This window comes from Rhipicephalus sanguineus, chromosome 7, assembly GCF_013339695.2.
Source record: "Rhipicephalus sanguineus isolate Rsan-2018 chromosome 7, BIME_Rsan_1.4, whole genome shotgun sequence".
Taxonomy (NCBI): Eukaryota; Metazoa; Arthropoda; class Arachnida; order Ixodida; family Ixodidae; genus Rhipicephalus; species Rhipicephalus sanguineus.
In genome coordinates, this window is record NC_051182.1 from 104,949,201 (window position 1) to 104,967,677 (window position 18,477).

The 18,477-nt window shown below is 44.6% G+C and overlaps 2 protein-coding genes across 2 annotated transcripts in view; one reads left to right on the forward strand and one right to left on the reverse strand.

The window, feature by feature from the left end:
• LOC119399690 (probable chitinase 10) overlaps positions 1 to 18,477 on the reverse strand; it is a 685,554-nt gene that overhangs the window by 548,022 nt on the left and 119,055 nt on the right. The window lies entirely within an intron of this gene.
• On the forward strand, positions 761 to 17,723 carry LOC119398895 (amyloid-beta precursor protein-like). Its single transcript, XM_037665710.2, has 4 exons — positions 761 to 767; positions 5,011 to 5,061; positions 8,598 to 8,807; positions 16,796 to 17,723. Exons 1-4 carry the CDS (start codon positions 761 to 763, stop codon positions 16,969 to 16,971), a joined length of 444 nt encoding a protein of 147 aa, XP_037521638.1. The 3' UTR covers positions 16,972 to 17,723.

Sequence of the window (18,477 nt, forward strand, 5' to 3'; positions counted from 1 at the left end):
TCGATGTTGAACGTAGCGACAGCTGCGCCAGATTCAGCTACTAGCAGAAAAAACAAACAAACAAACAACAACAATCAGAATAGACTTTGAAGAAGTAACCAGATGGCCCGCTGCATTCATTTCGATTTCGTTGCGAATTGGCCCACGCCTCCGCAGCCTGTCAAACGGAGTAACAACAATACAGGCTGCCAGCGCGTGCCGTATGTAAGCTAACCATTTTCATCTCCTGCGTCCCTTCCTTTACCATAGTGGTTACTTTAGTTCGTAAGGGTGTACACTATCTATGAAGCGAAAGTAACGCTTTTCATGGATGCACCGACGACTTAGCCAAGTCGTCGTTTCCTGAAAGGTATACAGTGCCCGCGGCTGGAATTTTATGCGATATGAGCTTCTTAAATGCCGCAGTGGCAACCGGCACACGTGAAACGGCCGTAAAAAGCAATTTATGTCGCTATACGTAAGGTTGTCGCTACTGGCAATCGAAATAAAGAAATATGGGAAAACGCTGACGGCGTCTTTTTTGTCACGGTACAAATAAGTGCTGACTTCGAGGAAATACGTGTTTTTTTTCCACGTAGCAATGAATCTATAGAGTTGTTTTTTTGTTTCTGTCGTTTCTTCGCGTTTGTTGGAGACTTAGATTGCCCAGGCACCGTCAGTCAGAGGCTCAGTCAGAGGCAACGGACTAGCAGGTGCGGATGTAACAAATATGCGCAAGAGGTCTGCTTCGCTCTGCTGGTTTCTCGTGGGCCTTGGAATCATGTCCGGTAAAGTTTACCTCGATTTGGGTTTTAATTACCCCTTTTGTGCCGTGTTTGAGGGCTACACTTTTGTGGATTCAATCGCAGCCATTTACGGTACAGAAGCTCACGCAGGAGAGAGTGAGGAAAAAAAAAAGTACTACTATGCTTAGTCGTCTGCCAAAATTTAACCGCTGCTACGAGGTTTTGAAGAATCTTGCAGGCATTTTATTACATAAGAAGCGCGAATCATGTTGATGGATGTTACTGCCTGCGTGGTTTTGTACAAAAGAGGTAACGTACCATAAGATATAGACCTTTTCACAGGAGAGAAGCACCTCCTTTCTGGACTGTGGCACGGGAATACAGAGGCTGACGTCACTGCCTCGGCAGTGCATTTTTTTGGAGGGTCACTCATATTTGCCACAGTCCAGATGAGATTATGGCCCCTAGGGAGCCTTTGTTGAAAAGGTGTATTGTCGTTACCTGTAAAATTCGTCCTTCGTCAACGTCTTTTGTGAGCTTGTTATGTTTACTTACATAATAACACGCCTGCCCCTACTTCAAAGCACAGTACGGGAAAATCGGAGTCTGAATCCGTTTGAACTTCGTTAGTTGATAAAGGTAACAGTTGTGTTTTGCACACTGTCTGCGTCAGATTCGGAGAAGTGTAATTGAGCCTTTGAGGCAGCGAAATAGATCTCTTAGGTGTGAGCATACATTTCAACACGGCCGGTCTGGAGCAACCCCTGGAGGATGTTGTCTGGAGGCGCGCGCTCGCTCCGTTTGCTTGACACTCATTCTTATGAGAAGCAATACACCTTCTCCACTAAAGCCTTCTCTAGTGCCGGAAAGTAGGACCTTAATCTGCAAAAGAATTACAAGAAAATTGTAAAAAAACATTTGCAAATATTTTCGGTTCCACGTGTTTGCAGACTACTAAAAATATCATATATTGTGCACGGGATAACATTTAGGCAAAATTAAGTCCACAAGTTTTGAAATTTTGCGTGCCTCCGAGGACGAGAATCACAAAATACTTAGTTATTCTTCATGTAATTAGCCAGAAACTCCGAAGCTTTTTGCATGACAATGTGTTAATTATAAGAACCAACTGTCTTCAGTTTAAAGGATGAAAAAGTTAGCGATTTATTTTTTGGCGAATAATAGTTGTCTATAATTATTGGGATATATTTCGGGATATGTATTTAAGAGCTGTCATTAAAAATATAGGATGTGTAACAGCATTGTACTTTGCCTAAGCTTACCTATATTAGGTATTACTTATTGAATATTTAATTAATTCATTTACATACATTAAATACCCTCTGTTAGAGGCTATTACATAATGGGCCATGTAACATGTTCAAGTAACATACACAAAGCAACAAGAACAACAGCAACAAAAACAACAACAACGAAAGAAACCCGCCGCGGTGATCTATAGTGGTTAAGGTGCTCGACTGCTGACCCGAAGGTCGCGGGATCGAATCCCGGCCGCGGCGGCCGCATTTCGGTGTCAGAGGCCCGTGTACTTAGATTTAGGTGCACGTTAAAGAACCTCAGGTGGTCGAAATTTCCGGAGCCCTCAACTACGGCATTTCTCATATATATGTCGTAGTGACGTAAAACCCAAACAATCATAGTATATATCAAAAAAGAAAGAAATGAATCGTACTCTGAGTACAAAGGAACAATGTATTTCAAGAAACATAGCGCAGTCCGCCTAACGTGGTTGTTCAGCCGGGCTTCTATGTGCCTGACACAGTAGATACATTTGTTTTGTTTCGTGCGCTAACATCATACGATAATGTTATGTGGCAGAAAAGAACTTAATGCCAGGATAATACGAAAATGTAATATATCTGCGCCGATTATCCTTTACTACAATCACATGCAATCATTCTAATTCTTTTCGCATGGCTCCGACCCCACATCATCATCGTCATCATTATCCTGACTGCGCCCACTGCAGAGCAAAAGCCTCTCTCATGTTCCGCCTATCAACCCGTCATGTGATGTGCTTGCTGCGGCCCCGTCATACCCGCAGTCTTCTTAACGTACACATCATGGGCGTAGCCAAAGCTCCCCCCCCTCCTAACTTCGAAATAAAATATCCCTGCGTAACGTCTATGATGTGGAAAGAGGCAGCGGGCGATCTGTGGGATATGTCACGTGCAAAATTGCTCCGACGGGCGGCATCCTCCTCGGCGGCAACTCGACGCGTGCGTGCTTGGAAAACGCCGCTCGTGTCGGTTTACCGAGAGCATGTGTTCCCACGCTGACGTACCGCCAAAGAGGACAGCCGTATAATCTGCAGCAACTCTCGTCAGCGTCACGTGCTGTCCTTGTAGCTCGAATCGGATGGGCTGGCTCGATTTCCGTGACGTGCAGTGCATGCTAAGGGCGCCGCCAGAAATTCTTTTTTTTTGGGGGGGGGGGGGGGGGGGCGGGGGTTTCAAGCAAGTTCTATGTATGCTCGTGTGTGTGCTTGTATGTGTTCGTCAGTGGCGTAGCCAGGGGGAGGGTTCAAGCCCTCCTCCCTCCGAAAATTTTCAATTTCGCATATGTGTATATACACGCACACGTATAAACGCACGGACGAACATGCATAAAGGGTGGTTGAAACTCCCCGAAGGAATGAATGAATGAATGAATGAATGAATGAACTTTATTAAATGTCCGGCAGTTTCCTCCGGGCGAGGCGGAGGGAAGAGGCGATTAACCCCTGTCCCGTCCCACCCTCCGTCGATGATGAAAAAATTTTTTGGCTACTGGTGTGCGTATAATACAGGGTGCCCAGCTAACTCTCGCTAGAGTTTAAAAACATGCCGGCACACTTTATGACGGCGCGACCAAATGCATGTTGCTGGCTCGTGCATCGAGTATGTCATGCTATTTTTCGCGTTCTACTTAATTGATTAATTAGGCAATTTTAATGATCTATTAACTAACTTCTAAACCAGGGGTCTCAATTTCGCTAGCGGCCCGCGGCTAGCACATGACACTTTTCATCCGATATTTCTTTCATGAGTTGGCGACTGCTTGTGAAATCGCTAAATGCTGCTTGCATTATTTTCTCGCCTGTCGTGATTAATAACCCCTTTTTTGGGTAAGCTACACATACGTGTCTGCTCTTAAGCAGTTTTTTGTTGTGACCCCCCATGCGGTCGCCTTTTGGGTTGAAACATAACCGCAAAACAATTTCAGGCTCGACGTTGAGATTTCAGTCATTGTAGAGATCGGTGTCGATATGTTTCTAGAATCCTGACGCCAAATCACCTTCAGAAATCACACATATATGAGATAGGGAAAAGGCCGCCTTTCAAATGGCAACGCTAGCTAACATTTTGTTCAAACTCTGGCCCCCTCCCTCCACCTTCACCGCGTCGTCACTGTCCCAAGCCCTTTGCGGGACTAAATTTCGTGACTGTGGCCCGGTAGCTCATGTGCGTTTGACAGCCCTGTTCTAAAGCGACCAAGCTTGGCAGTAAATTTTGCGGCCCGGAGTTAGAGGGACACTGAAGAGAAACGTGATTTTACTCGTATCAGTAAATTGCAATTTCACAATACCGAAATCACCGATCTTACAGCGAGAAGAAGCTTGGTAAGCGAGAAAACGCGCGAAAAGAAAATACAGAGGGCGACGCCACCTTGAAGTTCTCGCACAAGCTCGCCGTGACGTCACAGATTTCGACGGCGCCTGCAAGGGCGTGCGTAAACGTCTGTCTATAAAAATTGTTTATATTGTATTTTGAGGTACCCAAAGTCTTAGTATAGCATATTTATGAAGAGTTAGTTGAGCCAATGTGGCCGAAGTGCGCAAAGTACTTTGAATTTCGTGACGTCACACTTACGTCCACAGGCTGAGTTTCGGCGCGAAATTCGAAAGTCAAAGTTTGACCTTTACTTCCTCTTCGAATAGTTATCCTATTACGGCGAAATCAATGACAATAGAGCTCTGTAAGAATAATAAACCTTTACAAACTAATTCACTGTTTCATTTTAACGACCCTTTAATTTATGCCATCCCGGTTCGAAGGGTACGGCCGTGGCGTTATCTTTCATCGCTGCTGTGCCAGAAGCGGTGGAAGCCAGTATACCGTAGCCAGAAATTTTTTTCTGGCTACGCTACCCCCCCCCCCCCCCCCGTGTTTCCGGTATCGCTGAGCAGTGTAAACTTATTCATTTACCGTACGGGTCACTTGCGTGAGGGTTAGAAACGTACATGTGACGTTAACGTCGCTCTGTACAATTTCTTTCAAAGCAGTGGCGGGCAAGGAAAATAAGGTCACCAAGGAAACAGTCAAGAAAGGTTCAGGTAAGTAGCACCTTATATTCCTCAGACAGGAAAGCAGCTCCGGGCCTTATGCACTTTCTGAAATCGGCTAAAAAAATCAGCATAAAAATTGTCGACTTCACCTGTTTTGCTTGAACCCTGGCTGGCCAAAGTTATTAAATGAAGTTAGAATATTGTTGCAGGCATCCGGATTAACAAAAAAGAAATCCCGCTGCAGTTTCTGGCAGTGAATGGGCTTTTTTCAGGGGGTTAGTCTGCGCACGCGTGGCGTCGATGACGAGACGCGCGCCATGTTTTTTGGGGGAGCGTGGCGCCATGAGCGATCCGAGCGGCACCTGGCGTCGCAGGCTTGCAAATTATCACGAAAGAGAAAATTCGTGTTTGCACTAAGTCGCGCAAAGCTTGGTACAGTGAAGCACGGGCCCGTCGCCGCTCGTACTCCCCGTCGACCGACACGTCTGTTTGAGATGCGCGGCTTTCTCCTCGGGAGTACGCACTTAGGACGCCCCCTGACTCTCTGGACACGATCGGGCGCAGCCAGGCTATGCACTATAGAGCGTCGGTTGCGCGCGATTTCTCCGTCGGTGGGCGTGGCTTAGCTGCTGCGCATGCGCGGCTTGGCCAGATGGTGCGGTATGTGGTCTCTAGATGACTCGATGCTTGCTTCCTCTTTCTTTATATCTTGTTTTCTCTCTTTCTCTCTACTTCTTTCTCTCTTTCGTTGATGTTCTCTCTCTCTTCTGCATTTCCTTCTCTATATTTCCATCTTTCTCATTTTTATAAGCTACGCTTTACTCTCTTCCCTGCTACTTTCCCTCCTCCTCATCATCCCATCTCTCCTCCTCACGCTTATTTCCCTTTCCAACCTCTTGCTATACTATTGCATACAAGGCTATGCTAAGCTTTGCTAGCGTGTCTGGATAGCCGACTGGTTAAGGCGCTCGCTTTCGGATCGAGGGTACGAGGGTAGCCACCTTAGCGAGGGTTCGAACCACGCTTCGTGAAGAATTATTTTCGGCAAGAATTTTTCTCTTTCTTTCTCCCTCTCTCTTACTTTCTGTCGCCGTGTCACGCCATCGCTTCTGTTGCCATCTTCATTTGTAGTGGACCAGTGGTGAGTGGTGCCATTTGCCCAACTCCCGTGGCACATATCCGTTTATGATGATGATAGTTTTCTGCGATCGAGTCACTAGGAACGATTTGCTATAAAGCTTCGCTGTTCAAAAAGTGCGAGCGCAGGCCCGCGAGGTTGTCTACCGGCTCATGGCGGACAACTTCGGAGGCCACGGACCCCCAGTTTCGATTTCGGCGATTTTTCACTGGAGAATGTCAATTGAAGTTGCTTTGATTTGTGTGACGTGTCGGTAGAAAATTCTGTGCGAGGCTAGAAAGCCACTTCAGACATAACCTTGAACAAACACCCACAAGATGAAACACAGTCAAGACGCAACATAAATCACACATAAGTAGGAAAGAAGTAACGAAGGAGGCTCATGTGTGGAATGTTGATAAGATTAAACCGTAGCGGTGGTCTAGAGGTCATGCAAGGCGTCCGCCTCCAATGCGGGAGGCACTGGGTTCGATTCCAAATGCTATCGGACACTTCCAGGTTCTAACGCGAAGCGTTAAAGAGCTCGTTTCGCAAAATTTTGGTGTCGGCGGCGTCTTCGGTTGTGAGCGAAAAAACAGCGTTTTCCGTGAGCGAAAATTCCAGGTACATGCAAATAAAGAAATACCTAATAAAAGACGTTTAGTGCGAGCGGGACCGAAGATTCGAACCTGCGACCACTCGCTCCATGGTGCGATGCGTTTCGCTGCTCGGCCACCCCGCATACATCCTCTAGCGAGATAACGGCGAGCTATTTACATAGACCATTTAGAATTGGTGGAACGCACATCTCGAAGGTTCTTCAGCGTCTTGACAGAGATTCCGCGAGATGGCGCCAATACCACGCGCGCGCTTTCCGTGTTCCGTCGCGCCACATGCATAAATATAGCAGCCGGCGCGCTTCCGCACTTTGGCTTTCCTTGCGGCACAGTTTAAGTGTCGACCGTGAACCGAAGCAAGGCTAGTGATCGGGAAGGCGATACGAACACGGTCCGAGTACGCTATCGCGTTCTACTCTTGAAAGCGAAGCTCAAGCGTCCTCCACGTTATTTTTCTAATGAAGAGAGAAGTACACACAACAGCAAAAGTTTACGGGACGTGGGCTGCGCCGCTGAACGCTAATTTCTCCTATATAAGTGTTTGACGCTTCAAATGTAGCGTCACAACGCTCTTTTCGCGCACTGCCCAACCACTTCCCTACACCACGATGAGCCGTGCTACCCCATTGGTTGCAGATATAAGCGTCTTTTCTATCCTCAAACCGCTACTAATAGGGCAATACATGTGAGAGTAAATACATGCGTACATATTGTCCTTAGTCATACAACAACGACGCAGATAGTGCGCTCACCACTAGGAAACGTGCAATGAGCGGGCGCCGCGGTGCGGAAGTGAGCGAAAGTACCTCGCGTGCTCCGTGCACCAGCCAGCCCATCAGTGGAGCCATGTGAGGTTGCTAGTGAAGCTTTGCAATGCCACGTATGAAGTGCTGCGTCGTAAGCTGTGCTAATAGCTATAAGAACTGCCCGCATGGAATGAACTTCTTGAGCTTTCCAGCGCGACAGTGCTTTTATAGACCAGTGGGAACGCTGGATTCTCAGCGTACGGCGTGTGAAGGAAGTGATCCTGGGCATGTTTACGAAGTACATGCTGTTACTAGTTCGTTGTGAATTTGCTCTCCACGCAAGTTAAATGATATTTTTACAGTGCCGACGGAACCGAGTGGAAGCAGGCTAAGTTATCTGCATTTAGTTCACATAAAGCCATCGACGGATCCAGCTTCCTCATAGGCTCATGCTGTTTTTCCGACGACGTACCACCGCTCGATGAAACGCCCTTACCATAAAAGGGAAAAGTAATGAACAAGCCCCGGATGCGTGACAGATTGGGTTTTGCGAATTTTAACATTTACTCCACCTGTACTGCCTTTTCCCTTTGGCAGCATATTTCTACGCGTATTTTGGATCGTTCCCATTCAGGGGCGGTTCCGCTTATAATCTTTTTTCTACTGAACTGCCAGTTGCTTTGTAATGCCTTTATTACGTCTTTATATAACGAAGACATAGTAAAAGAAAAAAAAAGAGTATGCTAGCGCTGCTGTATGCGGCGGATATTTCACGCAACGCGGAGTCGATATTTTAACGCAATAGCGCTAAAGAGTTCGTTTCAAAGAAATTCTGGTGTCGATGTCGGCGGCGGCGGCGTCTTTCGTTGTGAGCGTTGTCCGTACGCGAAAATTCAGGGTAGATGCAAATAAAGATAGGAGCCGGACGGCGTCCGCACTTTGGCTTTCCTTGCGGCTCGGTTTAGGGCTTGAAGAAGCGAAGGCAGGCTAGCGATTGGGAGGGCGATACGAACACGGTCCGATTACGCTATCGCGTTCTACTACAGAGGTGCTAGCTTCTGGGTTGTCGAACTTTTTTTTTTTATTTTCTCGACTGCTGTGCAGGTGACCCTTACTGGTGCGGACCAAAGTTGGAGGAGGTGTGCTACGAGGGCGACTCTAAAGAGGAGAAAGACTGGAACGTGGACGAAAACGGACACCACCACAAGGAGGAGAAGCCGAAAGAGAAGCCGGAGGATAAGCCGAAGGAGGAGAAACCCAAGGACGAGAAGCACAAGGATGAGAAAAAAACGACTACCACGAAAAAGCCCAAGGGTAAGGACAACGCTGCTGTCCCTTTACTTCTTTTGTCGAAGTTTCTAATACCGTGCGAGGTACATTATTATTATTATTATTATTATTATTATTACACCACCTTCCGCCGTGACCGAGATTTCAGTGAAACCAAACAGAAAGGCGGTGGCGTGCTGATTGCCATTGACAATTCACTGAAATCCGTTAGACGGAAAGACCTAGAAACTATCGAAGAATCGATCTGGCTAGAAATCAACCTTGAGCGCCGTGAAAAATTGTTGATTGGATGCTTCTATTTACCGCCCAGCATTTCCCCTGCCCTCGTTTCACGATGTCATGTCTTCTATTGAACTTGTGATATCTTCTCATAGTGGGCACAGAATTATTGTTCTTGGGGATTTCAATGCACCTGGAATTGACTGGAGCACGCTTACCTTTTCTCATTACAATCATTCACAGAGAAAAAGTGCAGCCTGCTCTTGGACTTTCTGGCGTTTAATTCCCTAGTGCAACATAATTCAGTCGTCAATTCCAGTGGCAACGTCTTAGACCTGTGTGTGTCAAACGATCAACCCCTTGAAGTTTCCCGCTCCAACATCTCTCTTGTACGTCCGGACAAATTCCACCCACCACTTAACGTAAGATTATCTGCATCAGCCGAAACAACGAGCTACAGCAGTTACGTAAACAAATCTCCAAGATTTGCGTTCAAGCGAGGTGATTACACGGGCCTCTATCATCACTTGTCCACCGTTGACTGGTCACAGGTTACTGACAAACCGAATGTTGATGACCAGGTTGATCAGTTTGCGGAGCTTGTACTGAGCAGCATGCGTAATTTTATTCCCCAATACACACATAAACAACGTAAATATCCCCACTGGTTCTCATCTGAACTTATCAGTGCACTGAAGCATAAAGATCGCGCACACAAGAAATCTAAATGTTCTCCATCGAGCGAGTGGAAGGAAGAGTTCAGCTTTTTTCGAACTCTCGCTAAACGCCTATATAAACGGGATCATAGTTCGTATATTGAATTCTTAGAAAAAAGCGCTTCTGACAGGCCAGCTGAGTTTTGGAAGTATGTACGTAAACGGTCCAGCAAAAGCGGAGAGTCTTTCAGACTACTAGACTCAAATGGGGTAGAAGTGCATGCCGTCGCTGACTGTTTTGCCGCACATTTCTCATCCGTTTATAAGGCCTCAGACTCTAGCACTGATATCAGACAGCCTAAGGCAGTTCGCTCACCCAGTGCTTTGTCGCTGGATGAAAATCTTATCTGCGAATGCATTAAGTGCTTAAAACCATCCTTATCATGTGGCCCAGATGGCATCCCCTCCGCCATACTAAAAGCTTATAGTAGTATATTTGTCCCAGTACTGACTACGATATTTAATAACTGCCTGGACACTTCCACATTTCCTAGCATGTGGAAAACTGCTCGTGTTTTCCCAGTATTTAAGTCGGGCTCTAAAACAGATGTTTCTAATTATCGCCCGATTTCTCTACTATGTGCCACATCAAAGATCTTCGAGCTGGCTCTTCACAAAATATTGTCTTTTAGTGTTAAAAGCTCATTGATTCCTAATCAACATGGTTTTCTCGCTGGCCGCTCAACTACCACAAATCTTGCTAGTCAACGGTGGACAAGTGATGATAGAGGCCCGTGTAATCTCCACGCAGATCTCCACACCTATTTCTCAGAGAGGACAGGTTGACGTACTCTACTGTGACCTGAGCAAGGCTTTTGACGTAGTCAGCCACACACTGATTATGGTTAAACTTGCGCAATTTGATGTTGACTTGTCGGTTGTGAATCTCCTGCAGAGCTATCTGCTCAATAGATATTGTTATGTAGCGGTAAATGGCCAAACGTCTTCTTTGTATAAAATGACTAGTGGGGTCCCTCAAGGGTCAGTATTAGGCCCACTCCTATTTTTAATTTACGTTAATGATGTTTCTTTGCCATTCGTAATTCTTCTTTCCTCTTGTATGCCGATGACATCAAGATTTTTAAGGAAATTCATTCAGTTAACGACTGTCGCTTGCTGCAGTCAGATTTGCGCTCTTTTTCCGAATGGTGCAACGCTAATAACCTTTCTCTGAATGCCTCGAAGACAAAATTCATGTCTATCACTCGCAAAACATCTAGCGTGTCATTTCAATACTCTGTCAATTCTGTGTCCTTATGCAAGGTTTATGAAATCAGTGATCTTGGTGTTGTTGTTGATAGCACGTTAAACTTTTCTGCTCACGCTAAGCGTGTTGCTTTGCGGGGTCTTCGCACCCTAGGCTGTGTTTGCAGATTGTCTAGAGAATTCCGTTCTCCTATGCCCTTCCGAAAATTGTACACCGCGCTATGGTCTTCCTCAACTGGAGTATGCGTCCGTGATATGGAATGGCATTGCTCAATCCAGCGGTAACACCATTGAACGAGTCCAGAAAAAATTCCTTAGCATATATAACCATCGCTTTGCTAAAAAATCTCGTTCAAATACTGCTGATTATTATCATTGCCATCACTTCACTGCCGACGAAATCGTTCTGATCTCTTGTTTCTTTACAAGCTAGTCCACGGTATCATATCCTGCCCTGTACTTCTCAATTGTGTAAATTTTCGAATTCCGCGTAAGTTAACCAGAGAGAACAGACCGTTTCATGTACCCGCCTGCTTCTTCCAACACTCTAACCGTTCACAGAATACAAAGTCTCTATAATGTTAATTTTCTTGATCTTGACATTTTTCATAGTCCACAATCATTGTTTTTATCCGAGCTTTGTACTGTTTGACATAGTATGGCACAATGTACAAAGTCTTCCCTTCTCCGCCTTTCCGCATAGTTGTATATATGCAATCTAATTTTTCATTCCCCTTCAATATTTCTCGTGTTGTCTTATTTTACTCCTCCCCTTTTGTGTTCATTTCTCTTTGTCTACGTGTATTTGCTCTTTTTATTTCTGAAGACTGTCTGTATTGTATAGTTTATTTTTATTGTTTTTTTTTGCGTGCGCCTGCACAAAGACCTTACGGTTGTTCCTGGGCACGTTAAATAAATGATTGATTGATTGATTGATTGATTGATTATTATTATTATTATTATTATTATTATTATTATTTTATTGATTCATCACAGCACATGTGATTGGAGGCGAAGGGAAAAGCCATTTAAGAATGGCTTGAGCGAGTCCTTCGCCCCCGTACAGTCAAAGACAGCGGCTGAGGTACAAGCATGTTCTTAACACTGTTAACATGTAGACTCTGTAATAATAATTTTCAAGCGAACATGAATTTGAACAAACCACCAAAATATACATCCACTGTTTGTTACCTATACAGAACGTCCTGCATTTGTATACATCCTGTTCACATTAGCGTGATGCACCAACACAACACCTCATCACTAGTATGGTATTGCATTAGTGACATTTTAAGGGTACAATTATATAAAACAAACAATTTTAGACAAAGAGCGTGAGGTACAAGAACCGTACAAGCCAGTCAAATTTACATCATACTCACCTCCCTTACTTACCATCGTCATCCATCACTCTTTTTTTCTCCCCTTTCCCCACCCCGGTGTAGAGTAGCAGGCTAGAGCATACTGTCGCTCAGGCCGGCCTCTGTGCCTTTCTATAAATAAACCTCTCTCTCTCTCTCTCTCAACATCGCGAATATCAAATTGTTTGTTATTGTAATTATTTAATAAACGCCGAAGTTTATTGCGAGCTATTTGTCGACCGTAACCAGTTCGACAATGCGGAATTCTGTGTCTCGGTTGCTCGTATATTATATGATGCTTCTTTCGGATGCAACTTTACTAATCTAATGAAAAGAGAATCCTGGTGCTCGCAATGTATTCGATGTTCACGGAGCAATCTGTACACGTATATGTCTTGTGTTTTAATTATTTTGAAGTTTCTAAAGAAATCTTCAGAAGGATGCACAGTTGATACACTTGCAATTATTCTCAAAAATCTTTTTTGCATAAGTAATGGCTGCAAGAGATTCGATTCTGTAGTAGTCCCCCAAACCAAATGGCAGTAGTTTAGATACGAAGCGAAAAAGGCATTATAAATGAACAATTTCACTGGTTTCGGGATAGATAGCGGTTTCGACTCACGATACCCGTCATCGCACCTAACTTTTGTAATACTGCATTTACGTGCTCATCCCACTGCAGTGATCTTGAGAAATGCACACCAAGTACCTTAATAGAATCAACCAGCTCTATCTGTGAGCTGCAATAAACAGGTTGTCTTTTGCAGAAATCTGCCTGCCAATAGAATGAAAAACCACGGCCTTCGCCTTTTTTGTATTTATTTTTTTCTTGGCTGCAATGTGCTTATTGCCTGCACAAGTGCTTAATTCCTCTAACACGACGTTAGCTTTGTGAAAGAGATAATCATCTGATGGAGACGAAATAATACGCTGGTGTCGTCAGCGTAAATTACTAATTTGACATCCGAAGAAGCGTAGACTGTATCATTTCTGTGCAAATTAAAAATCAAAGGTCCGAGAAATGCCTGAAATTATTTGCTTTCTGTCTAACCCATTTCGTTCATGGAGACAAACTGACGTCTTACTGAAAGGTAGCTTTTTAGTAGCGTTAGGGGAAGCCATGACTGCCATAGTCATCTAGATCATGAAACAAACTTTCATGATTTATTTAGTCAAAGGCTTGCGTAAAATCGACGAAAATTCCGAGGACAAATTGCTTTTGGTCAAATTTCTCCAGTATGTACTCCTTCTGGTCGAGAAGAGCAAGTTCTGTTGAGCGATGTTTTAAAAATGGATACTGACATTTCGAACTACGTACTTGTTACAAAAGTAATAATAATAATAATAATAATAATAATAATAATAATAATAATAATAATAATAATAATAATAATAATAATAATAATAATAATAATATTAATATCTGGGGTTTAACGTCCCAAAACCACGCTTGTTACAGAAGATATATAGCCGATTATAAATTATTTCCTCGAGACCTTTGGAAAATATCGGCAATATTGACACCGGTCTACAATTAGAAGGGTCTTTTTTTATCTCCTTTCTTATATAACGTCACTACACGAGCAACTTGCATTTTGGATGGAAAACGCCCGTTTAAATACACAAGCTAAATATATATGTCAGAACTGAAGCAATTTTATCTATTGCGTATTTGAAAGGCCTTACTTGCAGGCCATCCGCCTCACAACTTCGACTGTTTTTAAGGCCCAGGAAAACCGCACGAACTTCATGTTCTAACCGTTGCTTTATAACGAATGTTTTTACATTATCAGGACCTAGACTTGTGTAAGATGCACGTGGTTCGGTATCAAGTCCCCGTACACGAAAAAGTCGCTAAACACATTTAGCATGCGATCGTCACTGATAGTTTCCCCACCATGTCAAATTTCCGTCATCGATTCCGTCCAATAAGTGGGTTCACTTTGTTCCATTATACATCTGTTTGTTTAAAAGAGGAAGAAAACATAGTAAAATAATACATTCTCTCGCCTTTTAACTTCCTTATCTAGGGCATTTCTAAACCGCTTATATGTGACCAGGTCTGCTTCATTGCGCGTAAGCATAAATTTCTTGAACAAACAATTTTTTCGTCGATATTGCGCAAAAGCTCGCGTGTTATCCATGGCTTTTGACAACCTTTTTTCCTTTCGAAACGCTTATGAATGAAGTGCTTTTTGTACACTGCCGTGAAACAAATCAGGAAAGCATCATAAGCAGCATTTGCATCAGTCGAATGATTAACATGGTCCAAAAGTGCATTACTGATATCCGAATAAAAAGCATCCAGGGCTTTTTGTGAGACACTGAAAACTAGGAGCAATATCAGTGTGTACTGTAGGACTATTAGTCATAATACAACAGCATATTGGCCTATGGTCACTGATAGGGTACGAAACAACTCTTGTTGGAACCAAAGACCCACTATAATTTGTAATTCTGTGACCTATTGTAGTAATTCTTTGGCCTATTTTCTTGTTCCACAGCTTCACTCATTTCTGTGACGTCCAATCGAAACCCATTGAAATATCAGTGGTGTCTAATTGGAACCAATTGGTTGAATTCCCATTAAAACCATCCTGTGTGGAGGGTCCTTAACCAGTTCCTGTTTATAATTTTTACTGTGAAACTCTCGATTAATCATTTGATAGACCTGACCCCTCATACACATCTTTCAACTGGATACAAAATGTAACTAATCAATCAAGCATGTAACGAGGCTCACCCGGAACTGCCCTAGAGCATTAATTGGACTCATAACGATCTCCAACTGGTTCCATATAACAATGCTGAATGCGAACGTGTTCTAACATTTCGATCGGCAAAGCAATGTTCCAATATGTGTTGACCGCAAGTGAAATTGCGCAATCATCGGGACTGTCCCAAATTCCAATAGGGTGGCCAAATGGAAAATTGCACCAATTGTCGTGGCCATTTGGAAATGCCAGTTCCAGTTTAAGTGCGGCCTCAGACCACACAACTTACGGAGAAGCTGCTGCGATCGAATTGACGGTCGCACTTTAGTTTGACCATTCTTTGCCAGGGAGAAATGAAAGACACCTATTTCACGCTGCGTGTTGCGTTAATTTATGAGCCCCCCTCCCCCTCCTTGTTTTCCAGTGCAGCGGGCCTCTCATCACTTCCACCGGTTCACAAGGGCTCCCTGAAGTATACACGGCTGAGAACCACTGTCTTAAAGGGACACTAAAGCGAAAAACCATTTCTATCGTATCAGTAAATTACTCTTTCACAATACCAAAATCGCCACGCTTGCCGCGAGAAGACGCTTGGTAAGCGAGAAAACGCGCAAAAAGAGAGGGCGGGTGGCGACGCCACCTCGAATTGTCCGCAACAAACGCTTGACGTCATAGATTTTGACGGCGTCTACTAGGGCCTGTGTAGTCTTTATTGGTGAATATGAACTATACATTGTCTTTCGACGGAGTCAGAGACTTTACATGCCAAGTTTCAGGAAATTTCGTCGTTCCAGAGCAATCGAAATGCAATTAAAACAATTTGAAATCCACGACGTCACGTGCGAAGATGTAGGCGCGAAATTGAGAAATGGAACTTTTACCTTGATTGTATCTTCTACCGATGAGCCTATGATGGTGATATCAACGACAATAGAGTATTCAGAGTAGAAGTTTTCATTTTAAACGCGATAGCGTTAAAGAGCTCGTATCGCAGAAATTCCGCCGTCGGCGCCGGCGCCGTTGGTTGTGAGCGAAAAATCATCATCTTGTCCGTGACAGAAAAATCGAAAAAGCTGCAAATAAAATAAATAATAAAAATGTTGGGTCCGAGTGACAATCGAACCCAGGCCGTCTACGTGGGAAGCAGGTGTTCTACCACAAAGCCACGCCTCTGCTTGGAATTGCACTGAAAGTAACTTTCATGCTTCCCAAAAATACGCGTCCTGTATACAGGTGTCATAATACGAGATGTAATATCGCAGTAATATTGCGTGGTACAACAGTACATTGCCATCGGGCGTCACACCATGTCAATATCATAACGACGTGGTGGTTTTAAAGACAGCCACCCACTACAAAAGGCACACACATTACTGCTCGCATTCCCTTAAGACCACGTAGTGGGTGCATCGCAACTTCGAAAAAGCTTCTTGCGGATAATAGGTCTCCGGTCCTCCTCGGGGGCGGCCTAGGCCCAGGCCACGAATTTGCCGGAGTTCTTAATAAAGTTGTTACCACCACCATAATTGCTCCTGGTTTAAAGCATGCTACCCATTACATAAGGCACACACCTTAGTGCGCGCATTCTGTTAAACACTCGTAGTGTTCGAAGTGTGCACTAGGGCAGGATATCGCTATCGCGTTCAGCTCTTAAAGGCGAAGCTTAAGCGTCCCCCAATTTTTGAAGTGATTAATCCTTTTCCTTTAGGATTTCTTCAAGGTTGTATTTTCTTTCTTTTTCTTTCACATGGCAGACAGCTCAGGTTGTATTTTCTTCTTTTTCTTTCACATGGCAGACACCTCAATGTGCGACAAGGACTTCGACAGCGGCCATTGTTTCAGCTCGAAGCCGATGTACTACTACCGCAAGGAGACCAAGAAGTGCGAGATGTTCGTTTATGGAGGATGCGGAGGCAACGAAAACCGCTTCGACACGCAGAAGGCCTGCCAGGAGAAGTGCGGCGGCAGCTAAATCGCCCCGAGACTATCACTCTTAATCACGTCCTGGGTAATGTGCTACTTATAGCCAGGACACCATACCTTTTCCGGGTAGCTTCCTGGCTTTAGCTAGCCTTCTAAGCGGGGCCTGACTAAGAGTGCAGCTGCAAGCTTTGTGGTGGTTAGACAAATAACACTGTATAGTAAACTACGCAGGTGGTACCATCTCGCCGGTTCTGGTAGTTTTAAATAAGGTGTCCCGGAAGAGTTTCCTTATGCAGCAGTCGCAGCAGTATTCCGCAGATTCCTTGCAGATAAGTTTGCCTGGAATCTACAAACACGGCCTGCAGAATGCACGTTATTTTTGACGGCGATCGTCTGTGCACATTTTGCAACACACAGATTTGAGCTTTGTCTGTAAATATATAGGCACACTGAGGCAGGTTAATAAAGAGTTTTGTCTGTGGAGAGTCTGAGTACGCTTTTTATAAGTAGCGACAGGACAGCGGCAGACAGCCTGCAAGCATTCCACGGATAAAACCTGTGTGTGTTTCAGATAGCTATTGGGTCATAAGTGCTTGCGTAAATTTCTCGTACAAGTTAGTACAAATTCTCCATGTTAAGATGTCTCTAGAATACATAGATATGCTTTGTGAACATCAGCACTTAGCATAATGTCGACCATCGTCTATACAATTCTTGTAACAACCGACTGGAACAATCTGGGCATGGGGAACCCTGGCCGTATTTTGTTACTTCTTCATTTCTTTTGATCCCTTCATCATTTCCCCCCAAGTGTAGGGTAGCAAACCGCACGCGCGTCTGGTTGACCTCCCTGCCTTTCATTCCTTTCCTTCCTCCTCCTTCTTGCCTAAACCGGGACGTGCAATAAAGTTAAACCTCTGCAAATCATCTGGAGCGTCCTTCGCCAAAGCAGGCAAGACCGAGCGGTACATCGCTCGAAAAACTCGTTTAACCGCGTTGAACAACGGCAATTTTCATTAATTGATTTCTTTGTAGAAACTCGTCTTACGTGACAGAGAGACAGACACACAGATGGAGACACAGGCTTTTTTTGTTGAGTCGGCACAGAAAAGCTTGAGCATTCAATAGTGTAGCAGCCGCTCGTGGCGTTTAAATACACAAAACCCGGCCACGTACATGAGTTGACCGTGAGAGCGTAAACCGAGCGGTTAAAACGAAGGATCAACTGGACTCGGCAGTGGGAGCTGCGTGCACCTCCCCGAGACGTGGTTTCACTGTGGCTAATATTCCCACCGGTCGGTGGGCGTGCCCAGGTTGAAACGAAGCTCGGCTCTCATGAGGATGTGTACGACGAGGTCCGCGGGACTCGGTCAAACCCCGTTGCACGACTGGGCGAGGCCGGGTTATTAGGGTCCGCCACAGTTCGGATTACCTGATCTGACAATGTCTTCCCTAAGGCAGCACTTAGGGAAGTATTGGCTGGGAGGTTAACGCCGTGCTTGGCAAAGGGTCGCTACCCTAACTGTTAAAAAGGTTAACGTACCACGGCATGCGC